We start from the raw sequence: 27,996 nt of genomic DNA, 5'->3' as shown, positions 1-27,996 counted from the left end.
AAAAAAAAAAAAAAAAAAAGGACAGTACTCAAGAGGACTAAGTGAACACTAGGGGCTAATTAGAAAGAAACTTACTACTTTAGGTTTCTGACACTGCTACTTTGGGTAACTGTGGTGTTACAGACATGAATTACTTGGAATGCTAGCTAAAAGGAAAGGGCTTTAGTTCTCTTTTTATGGTTTATAAACTACATTTATAAGCCTTAAAAAATCTTTAAAAGGATTGTCCTGAATAAAATGGTGTTTCATCATTTTTTTTCTATCTTGTATTTTCTGATAAAAACACCATTAATGTGAAAGTATCTCTAGCTCAAAGGAAATTGCAAGGGATGTAATTAATCTCATTATTTTTGAGCTGTTTTTAGAATGTGATAGTTTAAAGGCATAGCCTAGTTCACTTCTTTCTATAAGTGGCTGTATATAGTTCCCACATGAGTGAAAAGTGTGCCATAAATACCACTGAAGTCTTGTCTATTAGTTTCCTCTGTTCAGGCCTCTGTGTAATGGCTCTACAATTCCTTTCTTTATTCCTCGAAAGCAACTCCCAAGTGAAAGATGGAATGGGAGAATGGAGATGTTACCTCTTTGTTTACAATATCTCAGGAACTTTTCTTTTAATTCAAGTATACGCTTCATTCTTTCACATGTCTACAGGTGGCATCTCATCCTCTGTAATTCTTTCCAGCTTCATCAGTGATTTCTTTCATCCCTGCTCCTTCTAGGCCAGTGTGTCCTTTCCTCAAACATGCTGTTTACAGCACAGTTCTTACCTCCCCTTCTGACCGTCTCTGTGCTTTGAAGTATCAGCCTTGGTTCCATTCTTTCCCCGCTTAGTTCATTCTTGATGTTCCTTAGTCAGTCAAAGTTTCGCTTATTGAACTAGTATGTAACAGTCCCCTTCTGACGTATTACCCTTTCTTTGTTGTTGTATTTTTTGCAATTATTTCTGACATTCTACCATTTTTTTCTTTCTGCTTCTAGAGTATAAACTTTGTGAAGGGAGAAATTTTCTGTAGTATTAAGAATGTATATAGTTATGTTTGCCATACAAATTATTACATTGATAAAAATTAAAAGCCAAATATACTTTCCAGAGTTTACTAGTTTAGGAAACATAGGTGACTTGTGGCTTCAAGGAAAGAGTAAATGAGGTATGTTACATTTTTACTAAACATTGTGTTCATTTCACTTGTTCACTGTGTAGAGTGAGTAGAGTGGGTCCACATCGTACTTATAGTTGAAAATTAACTATTTTACCATTGAGATTATAGAATGTATAATATAGATGTGTGCTTTGGGGACAGAGTTTTCTTCAGTGTCACATGTTTTCTGTGATACTTGGTAAATGTTTATTGAATTAGAAACACATTTAAACAATGTAGGACACAGATCATTTTCATAAAATTGCTTTCTTCAGCTGGTTTTGGTGCACTATCAGGGTTGTGTGGGCTGCAATTATGACAGTGACTATGTGGTTTCTCTCATTCTTTCCTTTGAATTATGGTTCTGATGCAATCTTTGGTGTTTATTTCAATCACACTAAAACTCTAAGCATTTTTGTAGCTTTCCTTCACCCCACAAGATACTTGAGAAAGCATCACTAACTTTTTGGAATGTTTGCAAGCAAAGCACTGTGATGAGACTTACTGTTTTTAAAATCAAGAAGTAAGCTGGAAGCACATTTCAATAAATGTGACTTTCCTGGCCAGTCCTTAAGAGACTTAACCCCATGTAAGATTTAGTGTTCACCTTCCTTCTGAGTATGCAAGACCCACTTGGTTTTTTACAAATTTCAAGTGTAAATACATAAATGGGGATGGTTGGAACATCTATTAGAGAGGGTGTAACATTTTGCTATACCTCCACTGTGGCAACTGCCAGACAGTTCAACTGCAGAGATTTTTCTTTCTTTCACATTACCTTTCTCCCCCCCCCCCTTTTCCTGGCATGCTTGGCTTATGGATAATCACTTTAAAATTCACAAACTGGTTTTCTTGGAACTTATTCATAGAGCAAATACAAGTGAAATCTATATGCACATTCTTTAAATTTCATACTGATATTTCAATTGCCTGTAAAATTTTGAAAAGGAAAATATGCCTTTACCATGTTCAATTTTAAGTTTACAAACAGCTCCAATTTTACTTCGGATTTTTCAAAATTTGGGGGGTTAATTCAAGACAAGTAATGGCCCTTTTTAAATATTTATAGTTGTAATTTATTATAACATAATAAGACAGATTAACATCTGAATCAGGGAGGGTAGAGAGGTGGCACTTGCTACTCTTCCAAATGACCTAAGTTCAGCATCTCCATAGCTGCTCAGAACTGACTATAATTCTACTTCCAGGGGATTTGTTGCCCCTTTGTGATCTCTGTGACCTCCAGGCATGCTCATGGTACACCTATGTATATTCAGGCAAAACACTCATTCACATCAGAAAAAAAAAAAATCTTTAAAATCTCCAGAGGGAGATTTCCATGGCAAGGTCTAGAATATGGGGAACTTATTTACTTTCTCTTAGTTTATAAACGTTGAAATGGAATCTTTTAATTTTGAAATAAGTTTTACTTGTAAATCCATACATTTGGTCTTTACTTAAAACCTAGTACATGCAAGCTAAGTATGACCATCACAGAGAATACAATCCCTCCTTTGTTGTAGTTTACAATCTAGTGAAACAGACTGTCTTCTAGCATAGGCTCACATCTTTCCTAGCAAATGACAAACCTATACTTTTTATATAAATCTTTAAAAATATTTTATATATGTATATTTAAAATTTTCATCTTAGGGCCCTTAAAACACGGAACTCCTTCAGCTTCACTAGGAAACAAAAAACATACTTGCAGAAGTTGAAACTGTAAATCTGAGGAATCTATTGAGTACCTTTACTTTCTTGGGGCCTAAAGAGAAGCACAGAGATGTTAACAGTACCAGCTTTGCCTTACAGCAGTGAAACACCCAAGATACCCCCACACAGAGTGAAAAGGCATATGCAGATCAGATTTGGAAGGTCAGAGGCCAGGGGAGACTCCCATATGTCTGATCTCTGGAGATGATGGTGGATGACAGCACATCCTGGCAAGAGTATGTATTGCAGTTCAAGACTAGTGTCTCTATCCAAAGCAGAGGAATGTAAAATGATCCTGGTGCTACCATCTTTATTGACGTTATGTCAATAATGATTTATATATTACCACCAGCTCTCATCAGTAGTGCCAATGAACTTTTAATGTTAGGATTGTTAAAAGAAATTTCAGTATTCAACACATAATATCCCATCCCTGCTCTTCTTAATTCGCTATATTCTTTTAATAATCAAAATGAATTCATTTCCATAAGTCCCAAGTTTAAGTCTCTCAACTCTTCCAATGTTTCTCAAAGCTAATAACCAAAGTTGTATCTGAGACACAGGAAAATAGTCAGTGGTAAGCCACTGTAAAATACCAAGTTACATGCTTCTAAGATCTGATAGTGGACCTGTATGGCCTAAATATTTTTCCCTATTCCAGAAGGGAGAGACCAAGCAGTAGATGGAAAAAATTGGCCCAAGGCAACACTAGACATTAGCAGAATAATTGCTATATTGTTTGTTATGTTTCATCCATTGCCCATTTCTGACACTGGGGCAAAAGGTGTGCACTCAAGGGCTTAAGAAGCCCCATCCATATTACTGTGCTGAGTTAAAACACATGATCTTCTGGCTCATTTTATGTGTTGTTCACAGCTTTCCTCTGCAGCCATTGCAAGCTGCTTGAGTATCTGATGTGATTTCAACTTAATATTCACTCAGAGAGCTCTTCTATGCAGTGCCCCATCAGGAATTCCCTGTGGAGATTCCATGCTTGCAGAATACTACCATATTCTAAGGCTTAAATAAAGAAAAAAAAATCTCAGTAGAATCTTCTATTACCCTAACTCTTGCATTTTCACCTGAAAAACTTGATTGCATGGTATATGCTAAGGCTTGGCATCATATGGACCCAGCTATAACAGTCATGGTGTACTTAACTGCTGTGCTGTGGAAGGTCTTTGAAATAAATTTGTTCTTCTAGGCCCTTAACATCCTATAATGGGAGTGGGGACTGTGAAGATATTTGAGATTCCTTACTTGCTAAATAACGGCTAACATTCCGAGTATTTTCTTTGGCAAGAGGCTGTTCAACCACACCCTTATTCCAATGAGCATCTTTGGCTATTTTACTTTGTTCACACTGCAATGTTTCCCAACAATGCTGCCTTGCCTCCTTTTTGTCACTCTGCATATTATTTAAACCAGCCAATTATCCCCATGCTACTATTAGCATGCTTCTTTGTGTTCAATAAACAAGTCAGTTGTTTATTGAGCCTTCTTAGAGCATACCTACAATGCCCAGGAGAATTTTCATTTTCATATGAAATATAACCAGTAGACCTTCACTGTAAACATCTGTTGTATATACATGGCACATTTTCATTACCCGTTCATCCCCTGAGGACAATGGATGATTCCATAACTTGATTGTGGTGATTAGTGTCACTGAACATGGGTACCTCTACTGTGTGCTGACTTCAATACATTTCCATATGTGCCCCAATAGTAGATATATCAAGGTAAAATAATTGTCCTTTTTTTTATTTTGGGTAAACTCCATGCAGACTTCCATTGTGACTGATACACTTTCAGTTACTGTGTTTAGGGGTTGTACCCAGTCACACATTTTTCTTCCTAGTGATTTTTACCATGGCGAATTTCATTGTAGCTTTGATTTACATTTCCATTGTGACTAAGACTGTTGAGAATTCTTTTTATGTCTTTGTTGGTAATTTATATTTTTTAAGGCTATTCAGTTGGTTGGGTTATTTTAGTCATTGGAGTTAAAAGTCTTGAGTTCTTTAGATGTACTGAATATTGATATCCTGTTTGATGAAAGTTGACATAGATTTTCTCCTAGTCTGTAGGTTGTCTCTTCACTCTTGTTTTATTTGCTGCACAGAAAGTGTTTAGCGTGATAAAACCTTACTTGTAAAATCTTAGAATTAATTTTTGAGTTCTTTGAGACCTAGCTACCGGTATTTTAAAATACTGCTTCTAAAAATTTCAGAGCTTCATGTTTTATATTGAGGTGATTGATTAATTTCTAATTGATTATTTTCTACAGTAGAGCATAGGCTCCTACTTTGCATTCTACACCTGGATAACCAGTTTTCTGAGCACCATATGTTGGAGAAACTGTCCTTCCAACTCTTTAATGTTCAGTGAATCAAAACCCTCCTTGCCATATTCAGACAAGTCATTATAATAACTTCACTAATTTGTGGCAACCATTGTATTAGATGATTTTCAATATTTAAATAAAACTACTGAGGCGGCTACCTTAAGGAAAAGTTTATGTAACTTATTACTTAGAAATTTCAGTTCCTACAATAGGTGGAAATCACTGGTTTGGCCTTTGATCAAGGGAGCAGATAAGCCCACATCATGCTGGAATTATATATTAGAGATGTGAGAAGTGGCAAATGGAACAAGGGATGAAAATTACTCAGAGTCTCAAATCTGCCTACTCCATGACAAAATAATCACACACTTGACTCTACCTTCAAAAATTCTACTATTTTCCAAGAGCACTTCCTCTCTGTAAGGACAGAGTCTTAATACAGGGGCTTTGGATGACGAACAATCTATAAGAAAATTTCAGTGAGAACCAGAAGCCTGTGTAATATTTCCCAACAGTGACATTATTAGCAAGGAAGGGATACTTCAAAAATAGGTATGGAGGTAAGGAACATTCCTACCTTTCCATCTCTTGGTGGTAATTTAAATTTTCTATACCCATAAAAATCTAGTAAAATTATTTTTGACTGTAGGGCACACAAACCAGTCAGTGATGGCACTGAGGAAAGTCACTGATGGGAAGTCAGATGGGTGAGTCATGAGTTGTTTACAAAAAAACAAAACAAAACAAAATGATTGATTTCCTAGATTAAACCAAATGAAGTTACTGCATGAACAGCTCGTGTTCACTAGGTAAAGCATAGGACACCTAGGCGTGTTGACAGGCTGATCTTTAAAACATTTAAAACCATTAGCTGGCTGTTTTCTCTCTGGGTGTTTTTTTTTCTTTAAAAGATGCTTGCTATGGGGCAATAAACAAGTTCCTGCTTGATTAGGCTTCCTATTGCATCTGATTGTCTCTGGGATTCTGGGATTCTGGGAGGCTGGGAAATGGCCGAGCAGCACACTTACCTTTCCTTGGACCAAGCTCAGCTTTCCATGGTTGGGCTAAGACCCTGCATTTGACCATAAGATAAGTGAAAGAAGTAGTAACAATATGATTTGGGGAGTCAGAAGACAATAAATATTTTCATGTTAAAAGAAAAATGAACATTCCCTAATAAATTATCTCATTTATGTGGTATACTGCTGCAAAATCCCTCTGATTTTGCCATGTAAAAGTCCTTTCTTTTTTAAATTAATTTTTCTTTAAATTAAAGATAATCTTATTTTTCCTACCAATCCCTGTTCCCTCGCCCCCCTGTCCTCCCATTACCCCCCCCCCACCAACCCATCATCCCTCTCTCCATATGCTCCCAGGGAGAGTGAGGCCTTCCATGGGGGATCATCAAAGTCTGTCACATCATTTGGGGCAGGACCTAGGCAGGACCTGTGTATCCAGGCTGAGATAGTATCCCTCCATAGAAATGGGCTCCCAAAGCCCATTTGTGCACTAGGGCTAAATACTGGTTCCACTGCCAGAGGTCCCATAGACAGCCAGAGACCTCCTAACTGATACCTACGTTCAGGGTGCCTGGATCAATCCTATGCTGGTTCTCCAGCTGTCAGACTAGGGTCCTTGAGCTCTCACTTGCTCAAGTCAGCTGTTTCTGTGGATTTTCCCAGCATGGTCTTGACTCTGTTGCTCATCTCTCCTCCCCCTCTACAACTGGATTCCAGGAGTTTGGCTCAGTGTTTAGCTGTGAATCTCTGTTTCTGCTTCCATCAGTTACTGGGTGAAGGCTCTATGATAGCATTTAAGGTAGTCATCAATCTCATTATAGGGGAAGGGCATTTAAGGTAGACTCTCCACTATTTCTTAGATTCTTAATTGGGGTCATCCTTGTGAATCCCTAGAGAAGATCAGGAAGATCAAGTTGGGGGAAGAACAGAAAAGGAGAACAAGTAAAGGGATACCTTTACAAAAGAGTCCTTCCTTTATTTCTCCCAGATTTCTATCTTTTTTATAGATAGAAACATAAAGTAATGAACAAATGGATTCCTTGTAATTATTTTTATGTATAGCAATCTTAAGAACCAGATAGAATAGTTCTGTAAAAGCAGTGTATACCATTCGCCTTCTTCCTTGTTCCTTTCACTTCTCTCCTTAGAGTCAGCATGATAGTTAGCCTTCAGAAACATTTACTAAATGAATGGATTTGAGATCTAGGTGTACACAGTCAAAACAAGGAATCTGTAATTTACCTGTCAAAGTCCTTGCATGAGTTACTTTAAAATTATTGGATAAAATATTTTTTCTTTCAATCTGTACTACTATCTGTGCTTATATATAAGAGAAGAAAAGTTTATTTTTTTGGGGGGGATAAATTCCTGAGATTTCAAATACATTAATAAAGGTTTTTGTTGCCAACTGTTAAAATAATAGCTTCCCCCTCCCAAATACTTCCATTGCACAAGAAAATTCTGGCTTTCAAGTTTGAACATGCCTCCCATCTTTGGCTACTCAATAGTAGTTATACGCACAGACTCTAGATCCTGAGGTATAAAGAAATTTGAAGAATCAAAACTTGATAACCACTTTTATTTTTAAATAAAGAAAAGTAAAAGGTATATAAATCCATGTATATGTGCATATGTACACATAAATTTCACAAATTCTCTTGGATGTTTTTCATAAAATGGCTAATTTTGATATAATAAAATTTTCAGTTTGGTATAGGAACTGTAGCAGTCATTTTTTATAGAGAAGAGTACATAAAGATAAAGATAAGGAAATAATTTTTAAGTACATTTTACAGCTTAGAACAGCATCATTTTATGTAGATTAGAATGATAAGATATAACATTTCTATGTGTTTACGTATGATATTCTTGTTTACTTTTTTATACCTTTTACCAGAAATATATGGGCATGTAAGAAGATGAAGAAAATGATGTTGTTAAAATCTGACATATTTGATCACTCCTTAGTTATGCTTGTTGCCTACCTTCACCATGCCTCTCAGCTCCCCTCTCTTGCCTCAATATTCATACCTTCTCTCTTTCCCTCCTGTCAAGAGCTAAAATTTGAACCACTTATCTGAGACAATTTATCTGAGCCTGGATTTCCATTGTTTATTCTGTGAGGCTCATTGCTGTATGGCATAATCAGTGGGTGGTCAGACTTGCAGTTGAAGTCAACCAAACTCTGAGTGGTCTCACATGGAGGGGCCAGCTGGCCTTGAAACCCAACTCTTAATATTTACATGCATTAGGCAGATTTTATATGAAACATTCTTACAGTAAATGTGGTTCTTTATTTATACACTGAAGATCAATTTAAAAAATACTACATAAAATATTGTGTAAACCCTTTCTAAAATAAAATAGAAATGAACCATCTTATTGGAAATTCATTGAATAACGATGTGTGTGTGTGTGTGTGTGTGTGTGTGTGTGTGTGTGTCAGAGAGTTCAAAACAAAACAGCAAGGGACTGTTAGTGTGTGCATTCATTTTTGGTCTGAAAGAATCTTTCATAATTATGTATATAATTGTCACTAATTGAGTCACAAAGTTTTGTTTTTTTTTTTTTTTTTTTTTTGCAATCATTTTGCTCTTTTCCAATAAGTCATTACAGTCTGTATGAAAATACTATGTTGTATAGAGCTAGTTGACACAGCTGTGGATCACATAGTAATTCTATGCTCTCTCCCTTAGCCTTGGCTTTTAGAGCATTAGAGAATGAAGATGTCTTTTTCATGCCTCTAACATTACAGTAGTACAGATGCTGGTTTTACTTCATAATTTCACCTTTCTAGTCCTGGAAAATAATATAGCATCAAAAATAATATTTGCAGCCCGCTATACCTGTTATGATACTCAGGTTAACTTATACACTGTCTCAAACACAATGTATGCTTAATACAAATAACTGGGAAATACTTTCTTGGGAAATAAAACTATTACAGTTTTACAGGAATTTCCATTTTTTCCTATGCTATATTTTATAGCTAACCATTAAATAATAATGTGGGAATTTATAGTGGAAATATTAGCGACATTCCATTAGAGAAGTAAAGTCCCATAAATGGTAATTGGTTGGAAAAACAATATGACTCTCAAAAATATTTAAAAATAGAATTCATATATGAGACACTACATTTTCTGTGTTTCAGTAATTAAATATGGAACTTGGTAATGTGTAACCCTGGATTGGATGTTAGGTAGGATTTCCCAATTTGTTCATTTGAATGCAATTAAAGAGACTCACAAGCCCAGGCAATTAGGGAAAAGAATTTGGAATTGGAGTTCCTAAATAAAACCTTCGGTGAATTTATTCCTTGATGTACTGGTTGTGGCCAGGGTTTCTAATTATTATTTTATGGGCAAAGGAATAAATAACTTGGCATTCGATGTACTCTTTTTTTTTTTTCTTGGTGAGTCTTCATCTCTAATAGTTCAGATGTAGCTACTGTGTGCTTGATTGATGCATTTTGGCTCATCACATGCTGTCAACATACTTTAGGTACTTTCATGCATTTATTTTAAGCCTGCCAAAACTCAGTAGCCAATGACATAAGTCATCTACATTTTCACAAAATATTGCAAAATTACTCAGAAAAATGTCAACTTCCTATACTGTTCCATGATATATGCAAGTAAATATTGGAAAAATTAATAACAGTGTGACCATTAAAATCCCATTTACTTGGATATTAACTGCACTTGCTCTATTTCATGTTTAGTGGGAATTAAATTAGTTTTTTTCCACCTTATGTAGGTGCTACCTGAATATACATACATATGTATGTACCTGCATACATATTAGCATGCATACATAATACATACCAGGATACATATGTGTGTTTAAAGACTTTTTAAGGGGACAGACTAATGATTTTAATAACAAAATGAAATCACTTCAGGTTCCTTGTATTTGAGGTACCTGGAATAAATGTAGTCTACTTGAATAATGTAACAGATTCAGAGTTCAGCTTCCTTCCCTCTGGTTGTAGAGAATTGTGTGCAAATTCATTAAAGATCTGAAAGAGGTCCTCATAGCTCATGTATTGCTGACCCTGAGCCTATGCAGCAAGCTTGAAGACTCAATTTAGCAGATGTGTTCTAACATTCAGAAAGCCTTCTGAGACACTTGAAGGTTCTAACCAGTTAACATGGCAACTGTCAAATCCTTGTTAATCACTACAAAATGGAACAGATATTTCCATGTCGAAAATAAACAAAAAAAATTACAGTGCAATATGCAAGCAGTAACTACTACAGAAAAACCAATAGACACTGACACAGTTTTTATCTAAGATGTTCAATTTTAAATTACAGCAAGTCTATAGAAAATTATGAAATAAATTAACAGCAACATATATACACACATATTTACACACATGTAAATATTTATGACAACAAATAGTATAAATTTCTCTTGATTTCTCAAAACAAAGATATTAAATCAGCACTTGGAATGCTCTATATTAGTTCATTTTCAAGCACATATTTTTATATTATATATTTTTATTAATTTTTAGAGGATTTCATGTAACATTTTGGTTAAATTCACCACTATTATTCCCTTTGTAGATATTTGTATACATACTACATATGTATTTTATGCACATAGTTTTTATAAATGACAATAATGAATAAATTGTGAAATATCAGGAGTTGTATATCCTAGTAGAACACATAATCTATTAAGTGTATTTAAAAATCCTAACAATCACTAGGCATAAATTGCAGTTACTAGATCTTGAGTGTCTCATGGGTAAAGATACTTGCTGCTAAGCTTTATGACTTGAGAGTTAAATCTTCAGGACCCAAATCATGGAAGCTTCCCAAGAGTAATCTCTCATGCATGCATTCTTGCATACACAGAAACTAAGTAAATAATAGAAGAAATGAAATTTTATAACCAATGCAAAGGGGATGGGGAGAACATTTAGTTACTATTGGCGAGAATATAAGTCAGCATAATCATTTTAGAAAATGTTATGACAGGTTTAAAATGAGCTAAAAATAGAAATACTGTGAGATACAGAAATCCCAGGATTGTCTGTACTTCCAGAGTAAAGGAAGTTTGTACACTGAGCAGTAATGAAGCTGTGTTTTGTTGTCTGCGACAGTTACTTCTCTCTATGTTATGGCCAAGTACTTGTCAGTAGGACTTAATAGAAGAATTTATTATGTCAGCTCACACACTGAAGGTACAGTCATCCACATTTGGGTAGGCACAGCAGCAAGAGCTTGAGGCAATTTTTCTACTGTGTTCATATACAGGAAGAAGTCACCCATGGATGCTGATGCTTAGCATGAATTCTTCTTTTTATTCAATCCAGAGCCCCAAAACATAGAATAATGCTACCCACATCTATGGTGACCAATTCCAACTTAATTAATCCTATAGAGACTTCCTGGAAGATGTTCCTAGGTGATTATAGATCTAGACATACTGACAATCAAATTTAACCCTTCAGTGAATAAAATGCCATGTTCAATATTTTATATGTAATACTTTCTCAATAAGCATATATTGATGGCTAAAAGGTGTTTTACAATAATGTCATAAATTCTTTCCTGGTTCTTAATTTTCAACACATTTATATTTAGTGTTCATAATTTCATTCAATCTTAGGTTACTACAGTTGATAAAATTTCAATAAACATGATTTAATTTTGAAATTACTCTTAAGTTGACATAGGTTGTATAGTCACACGATATTCTCAAATATAAAAGTAATTCAATCTTATAGGGATTTGTCAGCATAAGCAACTTCTGGGCATAGTTATAGTTTGGTATAGTAATGATGTGCAAATCTATATAACTGTAGCTTCTTGATGAATTAGATATGTTTCCCTATCATATTGCTTCTAAAATTATCAAAATGAAAAATTTTTAGATGATGTTGCTATTTTTTGAAAATTGATCATTCAATAAATATATACATATTTTCATATAAATGGTTTTAATTGTTTGCCAAAATATTATATTTTCCTCATCAATAATGTACCAAATCCATACTTTTTATGTATAATATGTTTTTGCAGTTCTATTGTCCATCATTGTGGGTGGGCATTTTCTTTTCCTGAACATGATTCTACTGAGAAATTCCCTTCCAGATAACTTTTCAGTGTAAACTAATCAGCATGGTAGCTATGGAAGTACACTTCCCTTTGCTTGTATATCATTTGGCTTTTAATATTCTTGTTCAATTGTAAATTATGTAAAACTGAATATTAGTAGATAGAGTAATATATAGTAGATTTTCGGTAGCAGAAAGTAAGTCAGAGCAGTGTAATTGATTGTGAGTTTTTTTCTCAGTCCTATAAGACTCATCTTTTTAATGGTATGCATATAAGTAATTTCTCTTCTGTGTACATTTAAGTGTAGGCTACTATGGCCTTACAAACATAACGAAGACTTGTTTAATTGCCTGTGCTGAAAATCTGTCTCCTTGTCTGACTCTTTGCAGGGCGATATTCAACAGTTCTTGATCACTGGTGACCCCAAGGAAGCATATGACTACTGTGACCATTACAGTCCAGACTGTGACTCAACATCCAAGGCTGCTCAGGCTCAGGAGCCACAGATAGATGAGGTGAGGATGCAGGACACAGGGGGTTTGAAGGTCCAGAGGTGTGGTTGTGACCTCCATTTAAAGCATACTTACTCAGTTTATTTAAACTATATTTTTAATGAAGAGTGATTATTTTTAGGAAGAATTTATGCAAAGGTAATTTGTTTTTTTTTTGTGTGTGTGTGATTAATTACTTAATGCTATATTTCAGCTATTTGCTTTAAACAGATAATGCCACTCAACTATGGGGAAAGTATGTCTTATGATGTAGTAATTTCCCATCTTTTGACATTTCATATTGAAAAGAAAAAAATTTGGGATTTTAGGTCCTATTAAATAGTCAAAAGCTTACACATTTTTTAATTTTCTGAAATTTTACTTTTCTCATTGGAAAGTAGAGAAATAAAACAGAACATAGTTTGTGTTTTAATTTGTATTGAAAGTACTGATATTGATTTAATAGAATGTAAAACATTTTTGAAATTATATAATTACATTTCCTGCCTTCCTTTTCTCCCTCCAAGGTCTTCCAGGTATTCCCTTTATCTTTTTTCAAATATCTATACAACCTGATTATTCCTTAATGTGTTACTTGTGGGAATATGCTTTCAGGGCTATACACTGGTACTGAAATCCAATTGGTGTGTTATTTTTTGAGAAGACTATATTTCCACATTTGTTTTTTGAAAACAAATGAAGTCAAATTGTGAAAGGGCACTTGAATTTTGAGAACAAAATTGTATTTCAAAAATAACTCAAGTAGTATATATTTTATTTTTAAAAACTTCATGATTAGATGCAAACTTTTGAATTTTATCTACTCAGAATAAATGGACATTTGATTTGTTTTATTGTCATAACTGATGCAAAACGTCTTGGTTTTTATAATTCAAAGTTGCAAATTTTTGATGCTATTTTCATTTATAATACAGTCCAGTGAATTTTGTTGTCTCAATCTTTCCCAGAATTTAACATTAATATACTTTTTAAAACAAAGCAAAATCTTAAAGAGACAGTGGCAAGGTCAATATGAAAGAGCTAAGAAAAATTGGGTGGATGTTTCCTTTGTACAGTTTTCAAGTGCCTTATTCTTTTATTTCCTTATGACTTACTAAATATATTTTTTGGATTTTATGTCTTTATAGCTGATGGGTCAAAAGTATGTCCATAGTTTTGTATTCAAAACTAATGATATTTATTTGGCATTTTTCACTTTTATACGTCAACTAAAATCTGCTTCTTATAGCAAATATGTGACTCTGCTTAATGGAAGAAGAGAAGCAGGTGTTTTGTGGATAATGATTGACAATTATCATCAGCTTCTAATTTGTCAAATGAAGTTTAAGTTTTTCAGGAAGAATTGATTCTTACTTCCCCTAGTTAGCTACATTGATACTTGAATGTAATAAACATTCTATATAAACGCTAAAAATTAAGAATATATGCAGTTCTTATAATAATTTTAAATGGTAGTCATTACATATGTCATTATATAATAAATGTATAATTTCCTAGTTAATTTTCAGTTAGTCTACCTTAAAAACATGCAAGCAATATTATCTTCTCAAGCCTAAACATACAGTGTAATGTGGAACATGGGTCAGGACATTGATTAATATTCTACTAATACATTTTTGAATTGATAAAGGTAAACTGACTCAGATACTTAATTTTCATTACTCTTTTTTTCTCCTCTCAGTAACACATCTAAATTTTGTGTGCATTTGCCATAGTTACATCCTCATCATGGAGTGGGAGTTGTAGTCTGTAGATTGATTTCTGTTCAGTGCTGACATTTCATTTAGCAATGGATTTAAATTTCCCTGATATAGTAGCATAAGTGATATTGAGATTATGTCTCTTTGGGATATTCTTACCATGTTATCTTCCTGACTTATAAAAAATTAGATATTAAAGTTCCATTGTTCTTTGTATTTCCTTGTTCTTGTTGTTGTTTTTGAGATAGCATTTTTCTATGTAACAATCCTGGCTCTCCTGTGCCTCACTATGAAGTCCAGGCTGCCCTTAACTCACAGAGATCTGTCTGTCTCTACCTCCTGATTGCTGCATGACTACCGCCCATCTTTCATGTTTCTTTCTTAATGTGTGTCATATATTAAGGTCTACTTACCTGTAAAGAAGTAACTGACATTGTTTTCTTTAATGACTAAAATGGAAGGTAACGCAAAGAAAAAGATAATTTTTAATGAAAGACTATTAGAGAAACCTGGCTTCCTGACATGGATGTCTCTCACCATCTTTTTGTTAGTGTCTGTTGTCAATAACAGTTCTCATCAAGGCAAAGGTTTTTATGATTACACTAATTTTGTTTTTTTCTAAGCAAACATGTCAGGAAAGAAAATTTTCAGAAAACTCATCTTTAATCCAGTTCCAAATTCTCCTAGGGAACTCATTGAGTCAAGTTTAATTTATCTGTCACATCATAATCTTGATTTTTTTTTTTTTGGTTTTTATTTGTTTATCTTTTGTTGAACATAGATTCTCCTCTCATACAATATACAACTATCATAGTTTACCAGCCCTCTACTCCTTCCAGGTCCTCCCCACATCCCCTCCTTTCTAGATCGATTTCACTTCCAGCTCTCATTAGAAAAGAATAGGTGTCTAAGAGAATAATCAAACATTACAAAATAAAATATGATAAGATGAAGCAAAACGATCATATTGAAGTTGAACCTAGCAGCCCAACAAGAGTAAAGGAGTCCTAAGCATGGGCATAAGTGTTGGAGACCCACTTGTTCTCACAGCCAAGACTCCCGTAGACAGACCAATCTAAAATCCACAATATATACGCAGAGGACCTGGTGTTAACATGTAGGCCATATGCTTGCTGCTCAGTCTCTGTGAGCTCATTTGAATCTTGCTTAGTTGAGTCAGAGGGACTTGTTTTCCCAGTGGTAGTATCCTCCATCCCTTCTGTCTCCCACAATTCCTTCAACCTCAGCCTATTATCAGAGCCCTGAGGGGAGGAACCTGATTGAGACTTCCCATTTATATTCTCTCTCTGCATAATTTTGGGCTGTGGGTCTCTGCATCTGTTCCCATCTGCTGCTGAAGGATGGCTCTGCAATGATGACTGGTAAAGCAGAATATCATTGGGCATAATTTTATTGATTATTTTTAATTTTATTTAATTTTATATAACAGTCCAATTAAATGAAAACAAACATTTATACACAATATTTGGGAATTTGGGCGTCGTTCTTTCCAAACTACTTCCTGCTGGTAAGGGGCGCTGTCTTGGGGGATTCGAAGAAGATTCAGATATCCTGGCTGTAGTCTGTAGGGCTGTTTTGTCCAGCTGTTTTGAATGTAGGATCAGCTTGTACTCTGTTTCAGGCAGTCTGGCGTGATCAAACCACATTAGTCTGGAAGGAATCCACATCTTTTCATTTTCTGTGGAAACAAAAATAGAAATCCTTTTCCCCAGTAACTTGTCCTTCAACTTAAATTTTGGAGTCAAAGCATTTTTTTTTTTTTTTTTAGTTTAATATATTATTTTAGAGGGAGGGAGGGAGAGGGAACTGGGATCGACATGTAAAATAATAAATTTTATTGATTTTTTGTTTGGTTCGTTTGAGTTTTAGTGTTTTGTTTTGTTTTGCTTTGTTGAGACCAATAAGTGTTGGTCTTACCCTAGGTCCCTGAGCTGTTTCTTAGTCATGCAAGCAGTGATGGATTTGGGCTTTCTCTCATGGGATGGGTCTTAAATCAAATCAGACACTGGTTGGCTACTCCCACATGTTCTGCGCCACTGTTGCTCTAGCATTTTCTTCAGGCAGGACAGATTGTAGGACAAAAGTTTTGTGGTAGGGTTTGTGCCCATGCCTCTCCTTAGTGTAGCCTATTGAATATGCTCCAGTAACAAAGAGACCAGAACATAAGGGTCTATTCAGGCTCTAACTTGACCACTCCATTTTCAATGAGTTATATAGGACTAGCCCTCAGCAACAGGGCCACCTGTTAGTTTTGGGGAGAGCAACCCTTTGTTTTAGCAACAGCCTGGGTTGTTTGGGGAATACCTTGGGATCCCTTTTGCTAGCAACTCAATCCAGTCCTGCTACTGGAAGCTCTGCTTACTTACAAGAGTTAGGCAGGTGTGACTCTATATACCCCACTACTAGGAATTCTCCCTAGGATCACCTTCATACATTTCAGGAAGCTTATACACCACTACTCAAATGCTCCCCTATTCAAGCCATGTATCTTCTACTTTCCCCTCTATCCTATCTCTCCACACACCTGATCTCCCTGTTCCCATATGTACCCACCTCCATTCCGCATGTAAAATCCGTTTTATTTTCCTCTTTCAAGGTTTCAGGGTTTCCTTTCATTGATACAACTGGTTCTTCTCTACATCCATTTTCTGGACATTTTCAAAATTAATGAGAAGTGAAAAGTATCCTCCAAACTATGCTAAACAGCTTCATGGGGATAAAGAGTCATAGAAGTGTAATAAATAGTGGGATTTTGTTTATTTGCCTCCTTTTAAGATGTGACTAGGCAGATAGTGATATAATGAGCCTACAAGGCACAGTCCTTTTGATTGACTCCTGTGTAATTCTCTGAGAAAGATGTGGTCCACTGCCTGAGAAGAATACTTAGCACTTCCTTAACTTCCCCTGTAAGTATTCCAGAAGTTCTTTACTTGCAGAAAAACTTAGCAGTAGAGAGAGAACTGTAAAGATTGGAAGACATTTCTTCTTCATTTCCCCCTCACCCTCAAAGCAAACATTAATTTAGTCAGAAAAAGGTTTTGTGAACATCAAGGCAGAGAACTAATAAAAATGAATGTTTCAACTCATTGTAATTAATACAACTAAGTTACATGGGAAGAAATTTTTTCTATCAGAAGAAATTTGACATAAAATTTATTACTTTAATAAGCATTGACAAATGCATCTCCAAATCCCAGAACTTAGTCTAAATATTTTTATTGATCACATATAAAATTGGCTTTTTATTGTCTTACTGGTATTTCTTTCATTTATTTATTTATTATTTTACATGTCGATTCCAGTTCCCTCTCCCTCCCTCTCTCTCTCTCCTTGCCTTTTACCCTCTCTGCCCCCTCACATGCACCCTGACCACCCTCCTCTCCCATCCCCCCCATCCCAATTCCACATGTAGTGCAATGCCATCCAGGTGGGGTCATGTAAATCTGTCAAGTCATTTGAAGTAGGGACTTGGACTTCTCTTCTGTCTCTAGATTAAGGCAGTATCCCTTTATGGGAGATGTGTTCGCAAGGTCCTTTTGTGCACCAGGAATACATTTTGGTCCCACTCTCTGAGGTCCCTTAGACTGCTCAATCCTTCTAGCTAAGACCCATATTCAGGGAGGCCTGAGTCAGTCCCATGCTGGATTCCCAGCTATCAGTTAGCTCCTCCTTGTTCAGGTTAGTTGTCTCAATGTGTTTCTGCAACCTGGTCTTGTCCTCTCCATCTGCATCTGAATTCTAGTTTGACTAAGTGTTTAGGTATGGGGGTTTGCTTCTGTTTCCAACAGGTATTAGATGACAGCTCCATGATGGTGGATAAGTTAGTTGTTGATCTCACTGTCCGGGAAGGGTATTTATGGTAGCCTTTCCACAGATGCTCAAATTGTTAGTTGGCGGCAGTCTTGTAGGTTTCTAAACTTTTCTTTAGGTTCAGTTTTCTCTTCGAACCAATAATGGCTTCCTCTTTTATGTTTGTTCTCTCTCTCTCTCTCTCTCTCTCTCTCTCTCTCTCTCTCTCTCTCTCTCTCTCTCTCTCTTACTCTCATTCTCTCTTCTGTCTTCTATTCCTATCCTGACTCAATCTTCCTAGTCACACATGCTATCCTCTCCTCCCCCTCCCTTTCTCCTACTTCTCTCTCCATTCACTGTCCCCCCCCCCCACTTCTCCTGTGCTCTGGGGGACTTGTCCCTTCCCACTTCTGTGAGGGACTTTATATGAATCTCTTAGAATACACCTTGTATCCTAGTTCCTCTCGTGGTGTGAATTATAGGCTGGTGATCCTTTGCTCTAGGTCTAAAATTTATATATGAGTGACTACATACCATGTTCCTCTTTTGTGACTGGGTTACCTCATTTAGGATGGTTTCTTCAAGTGCCATCCACTTGCCTGCGAATTTCAAGATTCTATTATTTTAGTAGTTTATAATGTGTAATTTGATTGCATTTAAAACTGTGAACAGTTAAATCATCTGCAAATGCTTCTTGTTTTTCATATTTTATTTCAATCCATCCATAAGTAGTTACATTTCTTAATCCCACCTGAGTGATAGTAGCTTTAGAAATAATACTCTTTGGTGCATCATTCTTACTAATACTTAAGTTAAAATCTGACTTGGTGGTTCCATGCCTGTAACCTAGAATTTGTATGGTAGAGGAAGGAATACCAAGACTCCAAGGCCATGTTTGGGTGCACAGAAAGACTGAGGCAAGATTTGTGAAGAGGAGTCTCTCTCTCTGCATAGACATATTATATAAAGTATATATAATATGTATATTTATAATCCTATATAAAGCATATATTTACATATGGAAGTGTATGTTATGTAGAAAGTATATACATATATGGAAAGTCTATATGTAAATATAGCATATATTTTTGTATATAAAGAATGTATACTTCAATATATATATATTTAAATATATATATCTTATATATAAGTATATACTTTATATATATAAGCTTTGTATGGACATTCCACATGTATGTGTATACATTCTATATGTACATATACTTTCCATATATATATATATATGTGTATATATATTCATATGTATGAAGAGAGAGAAAATTTCCTAGTAGTTGCAGATATTTTATTTAACTTTTACAGTTAGAAAAGGCATTTTAATGAGTTATCTATACATACCTTTATGTCTTACCAAATTATAAATAATCTCTACTAATTTTTATCAAATTGGTATTTTGATACTCATCAAAAACTAAGGGTATTTTTGTGTTCATATTTCATTATTGCTTTTGACTACATCATCTAGAAACATTCACAGAGCCTGAGGAAAAGTCTTTAAATACCAGGTGTGCACACTTGCCACAGTGTCAGTTTAGACATACCTCATAGTCTGCCTGTTAAACTGCATTAATTTTCATTGCTATACATATGGGAACATAGTAGAGAGTAGTGTGATCACAGTTTTTTAGAAGGTTTAATATCACTAGTTACTTCCCTGGCAGATTAAAAATTATTCACTGGGCATCAACAGATGCTAGCAGAGGAGTAAAGTTTTAACAATTACAATACCTAGGAAATTTTTTAGAAGTTTCCCTGTATTTTGTAGATATATATTTGGGGATTTTGACACTGAGTTTAGTTCTTAATTTTTTTATAATATACAATCCTAGTGTAGTTATTTTGATTAAAAATAATAATTGAAATTTTCATAAAGACAGCTTTGTAGATGAAAAACTCTCTTCCTCATCATTTCATAAATAGGTTGTGGCTGTACTCAAGAAATATACTTGGTCCCTAATTAAACTATTAATGCTTAAATATGTAAGGTAAAATAATGTAAATAAAGTAATAAAGTTCAATTATTTTAAGATATCTTAGCATTAGGCACTAAATTCATTAAAAAATAGTAACAATGATGGAAATGATTTATTAATTGAGATATACCTAAATTTAAAAATGTAATATTTTAGTAGTTCTTATGTTTATTTAGATATTTTAAATTAGAGCAGCAGTCAGTTCTCAACTTGAGGGTTATAACCCCATTAGGGGTTAAATGACACTTACATAGGAGTTGCCTTAGACAATTGGAAAGCACTGATATTTACATTATGATCCCTAACAGGAGCAAAGTCACAGTTATAAAGTAGTAACAAAACAATTTTATGGTTGTGGGTTACAACATGAGGAAATGTGTGACAGAGTTGCAGCATTAGGAAAGTTGCAAACCACTGGTGTAAAGAAAATAAGATATTTGGAGTAATCATAAATTTAAATTTCCCAAATACAGTCATTTGTATTTCATGTATTTTTTTCTATTTTCCCATAATAGATATAAATATCATCTCATATTTTCATGAGACCCACCTGCCTCTGCCTCCTGAGTGCTGGGATTAAAGGCATGTGCCACCACCACTGGGCCATTTTTTATTTTTTCATCATATTATTTATGGAAAACAAACATGCTTATGGGAACACTCTTCTTTTTTTATTCTAATTTTCACCATGTTTATGATTGAAGCCAGTGCTCAGTGCTTGTCCACACTTAGCTGTAGCCCCAGAAAAATTACTATTTTTATAGGGAAACATTTCACAGCAGATTCTTACAAATAAAAATAAAAAGTGGACGTTTAACAAGTATGTCCAAAACTATAAGTCTTAACTTTGAATTAATATTTAATGTTTAATAAAAGTTTGAATCAGTATTCAAAACTTTTATTATTCTCATAGTGCTAACCACTTGTTCTGTTCTTAGAATGCTTGCTGGATAACTCTGATGTTATTAGCTTCTGAATACATTGAATAATATGCTTGTTTAATCCCAGATCTCTCTTAACATTTGCTTTGAGTAAAGGTTAAGCAGATGATCTCCATTCTGTTAATAATATTATTTGCAACTAACCAAATTGCCCAATATTGTTTCCTTTGTGATGTAGTATGCACCTGAGGACATAATCGAGTATGACTATGAGTATGGGGAAACAGACTATAAAGAGATTGAGAGTATAACAGAGACACCAACTGTCACTGAAGAAACAGTTGTCCAAACAGAGGTAAAACCAACTGTCTCTTGTGGTGTCCCACTCTTCATCATTCCTCAGACTCACTTTTCTCCTGTCATTCAGTTCTGGGAATTAATAATGGATTTTATTTGACAGATACCAGCCTGGGGATTGCTGACCATTTGTACATTTACACTTCCTTTTGTCCGTGCTCTTTGTTTTCTTTCTCACTGCATCTTTTCCATTCCATTTTCATGACATTTTACAGAAAAAGAAATCCAATTACACAAAGAAGAAGAGGACATTGGCCACTAACTCAAAGAAAAAATCTAAAAAGTTCACATCCCCCAAATCTGAAAAACATGCATCCAAGAAGAAGAAACGTTACCAAGCTACAGCCAAGGCCAAACTAGGGGTCCAGGTAGCCAGAAAAAGCAATCAAGATCTATCCTAGATGAGATGGAAGATCTCTGATGAGTCTTAGTCTTAACCTAATTAGTCCAATACCAATTTGGCTAACACTCTAACTCAATTATATCATGAATTTTCACCTCCTTGAGGTTATAAATTTCCTAACCCTCTTTCTTCTGAATTTACTATCAGGCAAATATTGTAGATGATTTTCAAGACTACAACTATGGAACAATAGAAACTTACCAGACAGAGTCTCCGAGGCGCTTATCAGGGTCAAATGAGGTAAGTCACTTACTTAGGCAGCAGTGATCACAGTGTGTCTTTCTAAATATATAATGTACTTTGATGGATTTCTTTGGAGAAGCATCCCAACCCCTGAGACCTTTGAGTAGTCATGCTTAGAGAAATGGAGTCATTGGTTCATAATTACAAAACACTCTCCATTTACAGTGGGTGTCACTTCAAGATTTGCAAAAAACATTGCTTCCTGCAAATTCTATGAGGTTAAATGGAATTGGTGGCTACCATTTTCTTTATTGCTGCCACAGCTGAGCAAGTCTTTGTAACATTTTACAAAGAATATTCACAACATGATCCTTCCAGGAGAAGAATCCTCTGATGTGAGAATTGTATCAACAATGGATACAATTTGAATTTATTGCATGGGAACAATTATGGATTATTTTGATGACAACAAACATTTTAGCAAAAGTGGTCTTAGATATAATAGTTATTTATATTTTAAACTTCTTTACAATAGTAAAGTTAATTATGATTAAGATAATATTGTTTAAGCATTCAGTTGGTTTCTAAGAAAGTGTTCCAAGATAGGTAGGTTTAATTAGGTCCCTTTAAATTTCATATCGCATATAAAATATGAAGTTTAATGCTCATAAAATATCAATCAGGAAAAAATCCTTTAATATTGTTAAATATTTTGCTGCCTTTATTTATATTATTATCATCAGTAAAGAGTACTAGGTAAGTGGAAGTAGTTTAATTATTTGAAACATATTTGTCCCAATAGAACATAACTGTAATACAAACACATTCTTTATAGTTTTAAGCATTTAGGATATGAATATATTTTAACTTTACCTAGTCTCAGTCCTGTCTTATGAGACATTACAACAGCTCAAGATGTTGACTTTCTTTATCTAAATTCATTCTGGTCTATTACTTGAATGCTAAGAATATAATTGTGTTATAAGTGAGATGAAACTTCTTTGCAGAAGCATATGTTCCATATTTGAGTAATCTTTTATGATTGTTGGACTTTTTTATACCTGCTACAGTAATATAACAGTAATGCATAATTTTCTATATTGCTAATTTTTAGTCTAATTTCTCTACTATCTATATTCAGTCTTTGAGAACAAATTTTTAAATGTAACTCAAAGGTTGAAAAAGCATATGGTTTTAATTTTAAGTTGATTACAATCATAAAGTATGACAACACCACTTTTTTGTGAACAACATACTGAATTGGTAATGAAATTAGTCTTCAGATATTGGTACTAATATTTAACTGAGTAAATAGCTAATTGCAATTCTTATCTTTGTAACAATTATATTTTACTTTATTATTCAATATGATATGAAAACTAAGCAAATATTCAGCTATATGCTTAATTTACTTGTTCAGATCTTATGCTATAATGTCTCATTAAGGAACAAGTTTTCTTAAGTGAGAGTAAATACACATGATGATTTCATGTGAATATTTGCAGTTGATGGGGGAAGGTGCTTTGAAAGCAATATTTCTTTGTACATATCAATGTATGTACAAATATATTTCTTTCAGTGGTACTGAACAGCTTCTCCCAGTTTCTGGTCTTGCTTGATTAGTAAGCTGTCTTCCTGTCACATGCCATTAAACTGTAGTTACAGATGCTTGCCTTGCTTTGCTAACAGTAAACTTCATGTTCTCCAATTCCCTGCAACTTAATTGAATAGCCAAATCCAGTTGAAGAAGGTTTTACTGAAGAATATCTAACTGGAGAGGATTATGATGTCCAGAGAAACATATCTGAGGATATTCTCTATGGAAACAAAGGAATAGACGGCAGGGACTCTGATCTTCTGGTAGATGGAGATTTAGGCGAATATGATTTTTATGAATACAAGGAATATGAAGAAAGGACAACACCCTCCCCTAATGAAGAATTTGGCCCAGGTGTCCCAGCAGAAACTGATTTCACAGAAACAAGCGTAAGTCAGTATGATGCTCTGTGCCCTGCTGGTATCTTATTTGGGAGATACTTCTGTGTTCATTCTGATGTGTTTTTGGTTTAAAATGCATTTGAGTTCTTATGTCAGTTGTGGGCACTGACCATGCATAGACAACTATGAGAAATTCTTCTAGTCACATCAATTGTGTCTTGGATCCTCACTGCATTCTTTGTTTTAAAGTATTATAAATAGAATTCTACCCCAAATTTCTCATCATTGATGAATTTATATAAGTTTTATTATTATTTTCCTGATTATTAGCTTTAACTTTTAATTTGGACTATTTTCTACACTTAATTTGATAACATTTCTTACATTTTAGAGCACTTTGGGGCTACAAATACATTTAACTTTCTGTAACACAGATTTAAAGAAGCAATGGTTTGTTCTTACTTAAAGAGTGTTCATGTGTATTAGGCAGTATTGAAATTTTTAATGTTTCACTTTAAAATGATCACATATTAAAAGGTTGCTTTAGCTAGATGGTTAAATTATTCAATGTTAAAAAATTGAGAAATCGCCTTATCTATTGAAATGAATTTTGACTATTTTTAATTTTTCACTTCTCAGATAAATGGCCACGGAGCATATGGAGAGAAAGGACAGAAGGGGGAACCAGCTGTGGTTGAACCTGTAAGTGTATTTAATATATTTTTATTTATTTATTTATTTATTTTATATAACCAAATCCATTTAAATGAAAACAAACATTTATAGACAATATTTGGGAATTTGGTTGTCGTTCTTTCCAAACTACTTCCTGCTGGTAAGGGGCGCTGTCATGGGGGATTCTAAGAAGATGTAGAAATCCTGGCTGTAGTCTGTAAGGCTGCTTTGTCCAGCTGTTTTGAATGTAGGATCACCTGGTACTCTGTTTCAGGCAGTCTGGCTTGATCAAACCACATTAGTCTGGAAGGAATCCACATCTTTTCATTTTCTGTGTTAACAAAAATAGAAATCCTTTTCCCCAGTAACTTGTCCTTGAACTTAAATTTTGGAGTCAAAGAATTTTTTTTAATTTATTATTTTACATGTGGATCCCAGTTCTCTCTCCCTCCTTCCTTCCCTCCCAACCTCCCTCTCTCCTTCCTTCCCTTTTACCCTCTCTGCCCTCTCACATCCCCTCCCATCCCCCCACCCCAATTCCATATATGGGCAATGCCATCCAGTTGGGGTCATGTAGATATTTGTAAAGATCGCTACACTTGTTTAATTTATGAACTACCATCATCTTAAGTCATTATCTATTTTTGTGAATTTTCAGTGAAAATGATGCTTTTTTTTGCCTTAACACTTTATTTATTTTTTTTATTTAATTTATTATTTTACATGTTGATCCCAGTTCCCTCTCCCTCCCTCCCTTTTACCCTGTCTGCCCCCTCACATGCATCCTGACCACCCTCCCATCTGATCTCCCCACCCCAATACTACATGTAGGGCAATGCCATCTAGGTGGGGTCATTTAGATCTGTCAGATCATTTGAAGTAGGGACTAGGGCTTCTCTCCTGTCTCTAGGTTAAGGCAGTATCCCTCCATGGGGGATGTGTTTGTAAATTTAACACAAATAGGTGAGCGGACAATGCCTTTACTTAAAAGCAAATTTTTAGTAAAATGAAATTATCTATTTATGGAATTTTGGAATTTGAAAGTGGCTGACAATTTTTCTGGTCCAGTCCTCTTTTTTTGCAAAGCTGAGTTTGCATATCTTTCTTCCTAGTTTCAAATGTTTGATGGTTGAAACATAATGACTTTAGCTTTTTAAATTATATATATATAATTTATGTAAGTATTTTTAAAGAAATGCAATATTTGACATATGTTGTGATTGTTTTTGCTATTTTAGCTTTTTGAGGGGCCCGCCAGATCCCAAGTAAATCACACATAAAGGCTTATTCTTAGATGTGAGTGTCTGGCTTTAGATTGGCTTGTTGCTAGCCAGCTTTTCTTATCTTAAATTATCCTATATACCCTTTTCCTCTGGGCTTTTTATCTTTCTTACTTCTGTATATCTTACTTTCTTTCTTACTCCATGGCTTGCTGTGCAGCTGGGTTCTGGTCCCTGATGTCCTCCTCTCCTTGTTCTCTCACAGCTTCTCTCTTCCTTTCTCCTGATTATCCTGTCTACTTGACAGCCACACCTGTCCTTGCTCCTGCCACACTATTGGCAGTTCAGCTCCTTATTAGACCATCAGGTGTTTTAGACAGGCTCAGTAACACCACAGAGTTAAACAAATGCACCATAAACAAAGTCACATGCCTGAAAATAATATTCTATCACAGGCATACGTAATTTTTGCATCTGATCCATAGTGTATTATATACAGTAATAAAGTGAATAAGCATGGAATTGAGAGAGATGAAGAGAGGGAGAAAGCAAGATGGAGAGAGAGAGAGAGAGAGAGAGAGAGAGAGAGAGAGAGAGAGATTTGTGGAAAGTGGAGGTGGACAGGACAAGAGTGTGGAGAGAACTGGTGAGTGTGATCAGTATATATGATGTTGTGTGTGAAATTACAAGAACAGAATATTCTCTAAAAAAAAAAATCAGTGTGTTTACTGCCACTATTATGTGGAGTTTTGTGTATATACCTCAAATTCTTGCTCTTTCTATTTGTATTAATTCTATAAACTCTCAAAATATTGTTAAGTGGTATATATTTTCTAGAAGCAATTTTAAAAGCCCTAATTTTCATTAACTACTGACTGAGAAAAAGCAATGCATGAGAAATGGGAGTTGTGTGTATGACTGTTCACTTCGAATAAATGTTATTCTTTCAATAACCACAGAGAAATATAGTTTCCTGGAACTGAAGTGTTTAGTTATCATTTCCTTCCATTGTTTCATACATCAATTCATCCATTAAATAGCAAATATTTATGAAGCTCCTGTTTAGTTTTGATGTTTTTGTTGATTTTGTTTTGTTAGAAATTATCAAAGTGCTAGGGAAGAGGCTGTTCAGACATCTCTGCTGCACTCCACAGAAGTACTTTGTATATTCTTTCTCTAACATATTCTTTCTTCTTTCTAACTTTATTTGAATAATCATCTCACTATCAATTAGTCCATAGGTTCTTTAGTGTTAATAATTATAGCTTCTATCACTTTAAATGATTTCATTTTCCCATGCAAACATTTTCAGTGGTTTATATACTAAGAATTTAGAATTTACTTTAAATATTAAAAATTTAAATTACTCTTACAGTGGAAAGGTTAAAGCTTACCTGACTATTTTTGCTTATAGGGCATGCTTGTTGAAGGACCACCTGGGCCAGCAGGACCAGCGGTATGTAAATGATTTGAAAACTTGACTTTTAAAATTATTGAATATAGGATTCCTGTTATGCAGTTGAATTGTTTATATTTTAGACTCACTTGATTTATAGAGGAAAACTGTCTAGTTTAGGAACTGGTAGACTACCTATCCTTCATTTTTCTATAAAATGATACTACTGACAGGACTGAAAATGAATTTTGAATTTTTTATTTCTTTATACATTTTCTTTGTGCACATGTGTATGTGCCTGTGTGATATATGGATTTTTTTATACAAATATATGACACTGGTAGATGTAAGTGTTGGCAAAAACAAAATGTTAAACTGCTTACAAGCTAAATGCTTTCTTGTTCAACTTTGCAAGCACATTTTTGAGGTCTAGTCTTATGAATAGCCATTTCTTCAGGAGGAACTGGAGAGCAGCTTCCACAACAGCAACTTTCATCAACATGCCATCTTCCTGTTTCCCTTGGCATCTGCCTGAGCACAGCCTCATAGAGGCGTAGTTGTGCTGGATACAGAACCGTTTCCTATATGATGTGTTTTCACAGGAAGCTAAATAGGGCAGTTGTTTGAGTATCAAG

At 34.7% G+C, this 27,996-nt stretch overlaps 1 protein-coding gene across 1 annotated transcript in view; it reads left to right on the top strand.

Annotated features, from left to right (window-relative positions):
• Col11a1 (collagen type XI alpha 1 chain) overlaps window positions 1-27,996 on the top strand; it is a 196,362-nt gene that overhangs the window by 47,203 nt on the left and 121,163 nt on the right. The window contains exons 5-10 of the mRNA XM_051185635.1: window positions 12,685-12,810; window positions 21,428-21,544; window positions 22,097-22,189; window positions 23,864-24,118; window positions 24,710-24,772; window positions 27,380-27,421. Coding sequence (XP_051041592.1) covers window positions 12,685-12,810; window positions 21,428-21,544; window positions 22,097-22,189; window positions 23,864-24,118; window positions 24,710-24,772; window positions 27,380-27,421 — 696 coding nt within the window. The remainder of the gene's footprint in view (window positions 1-12,684; window positions 12,811-21,427; window positions 21,545-22,096; window positions 22,190-23,863; window positions 24,119-24,709; window positions 24,773-27,379; window positions 27,422-27,996) is intronic.

This window comes from Phodopus roborovskii, unplaced genomic scaffold (genome assembly GCF_943737965.1).
Source record: "Phodopus roborovskii unplaced genomic scaffold, PHOROB, whole genome shotgun sequence".
NCBI classification, from domain to species: Eukaryota; Metazoa; Chordata; class Mammalia; order Rodentia; family Cricetidae; genus Phodopus; species Phodopus roborovskii.
The sequence above is the reverse complement of the archived record's forward strand: the minus strand, read 5'-3'. Positions and strand labels throughout refer to the sequence as shown.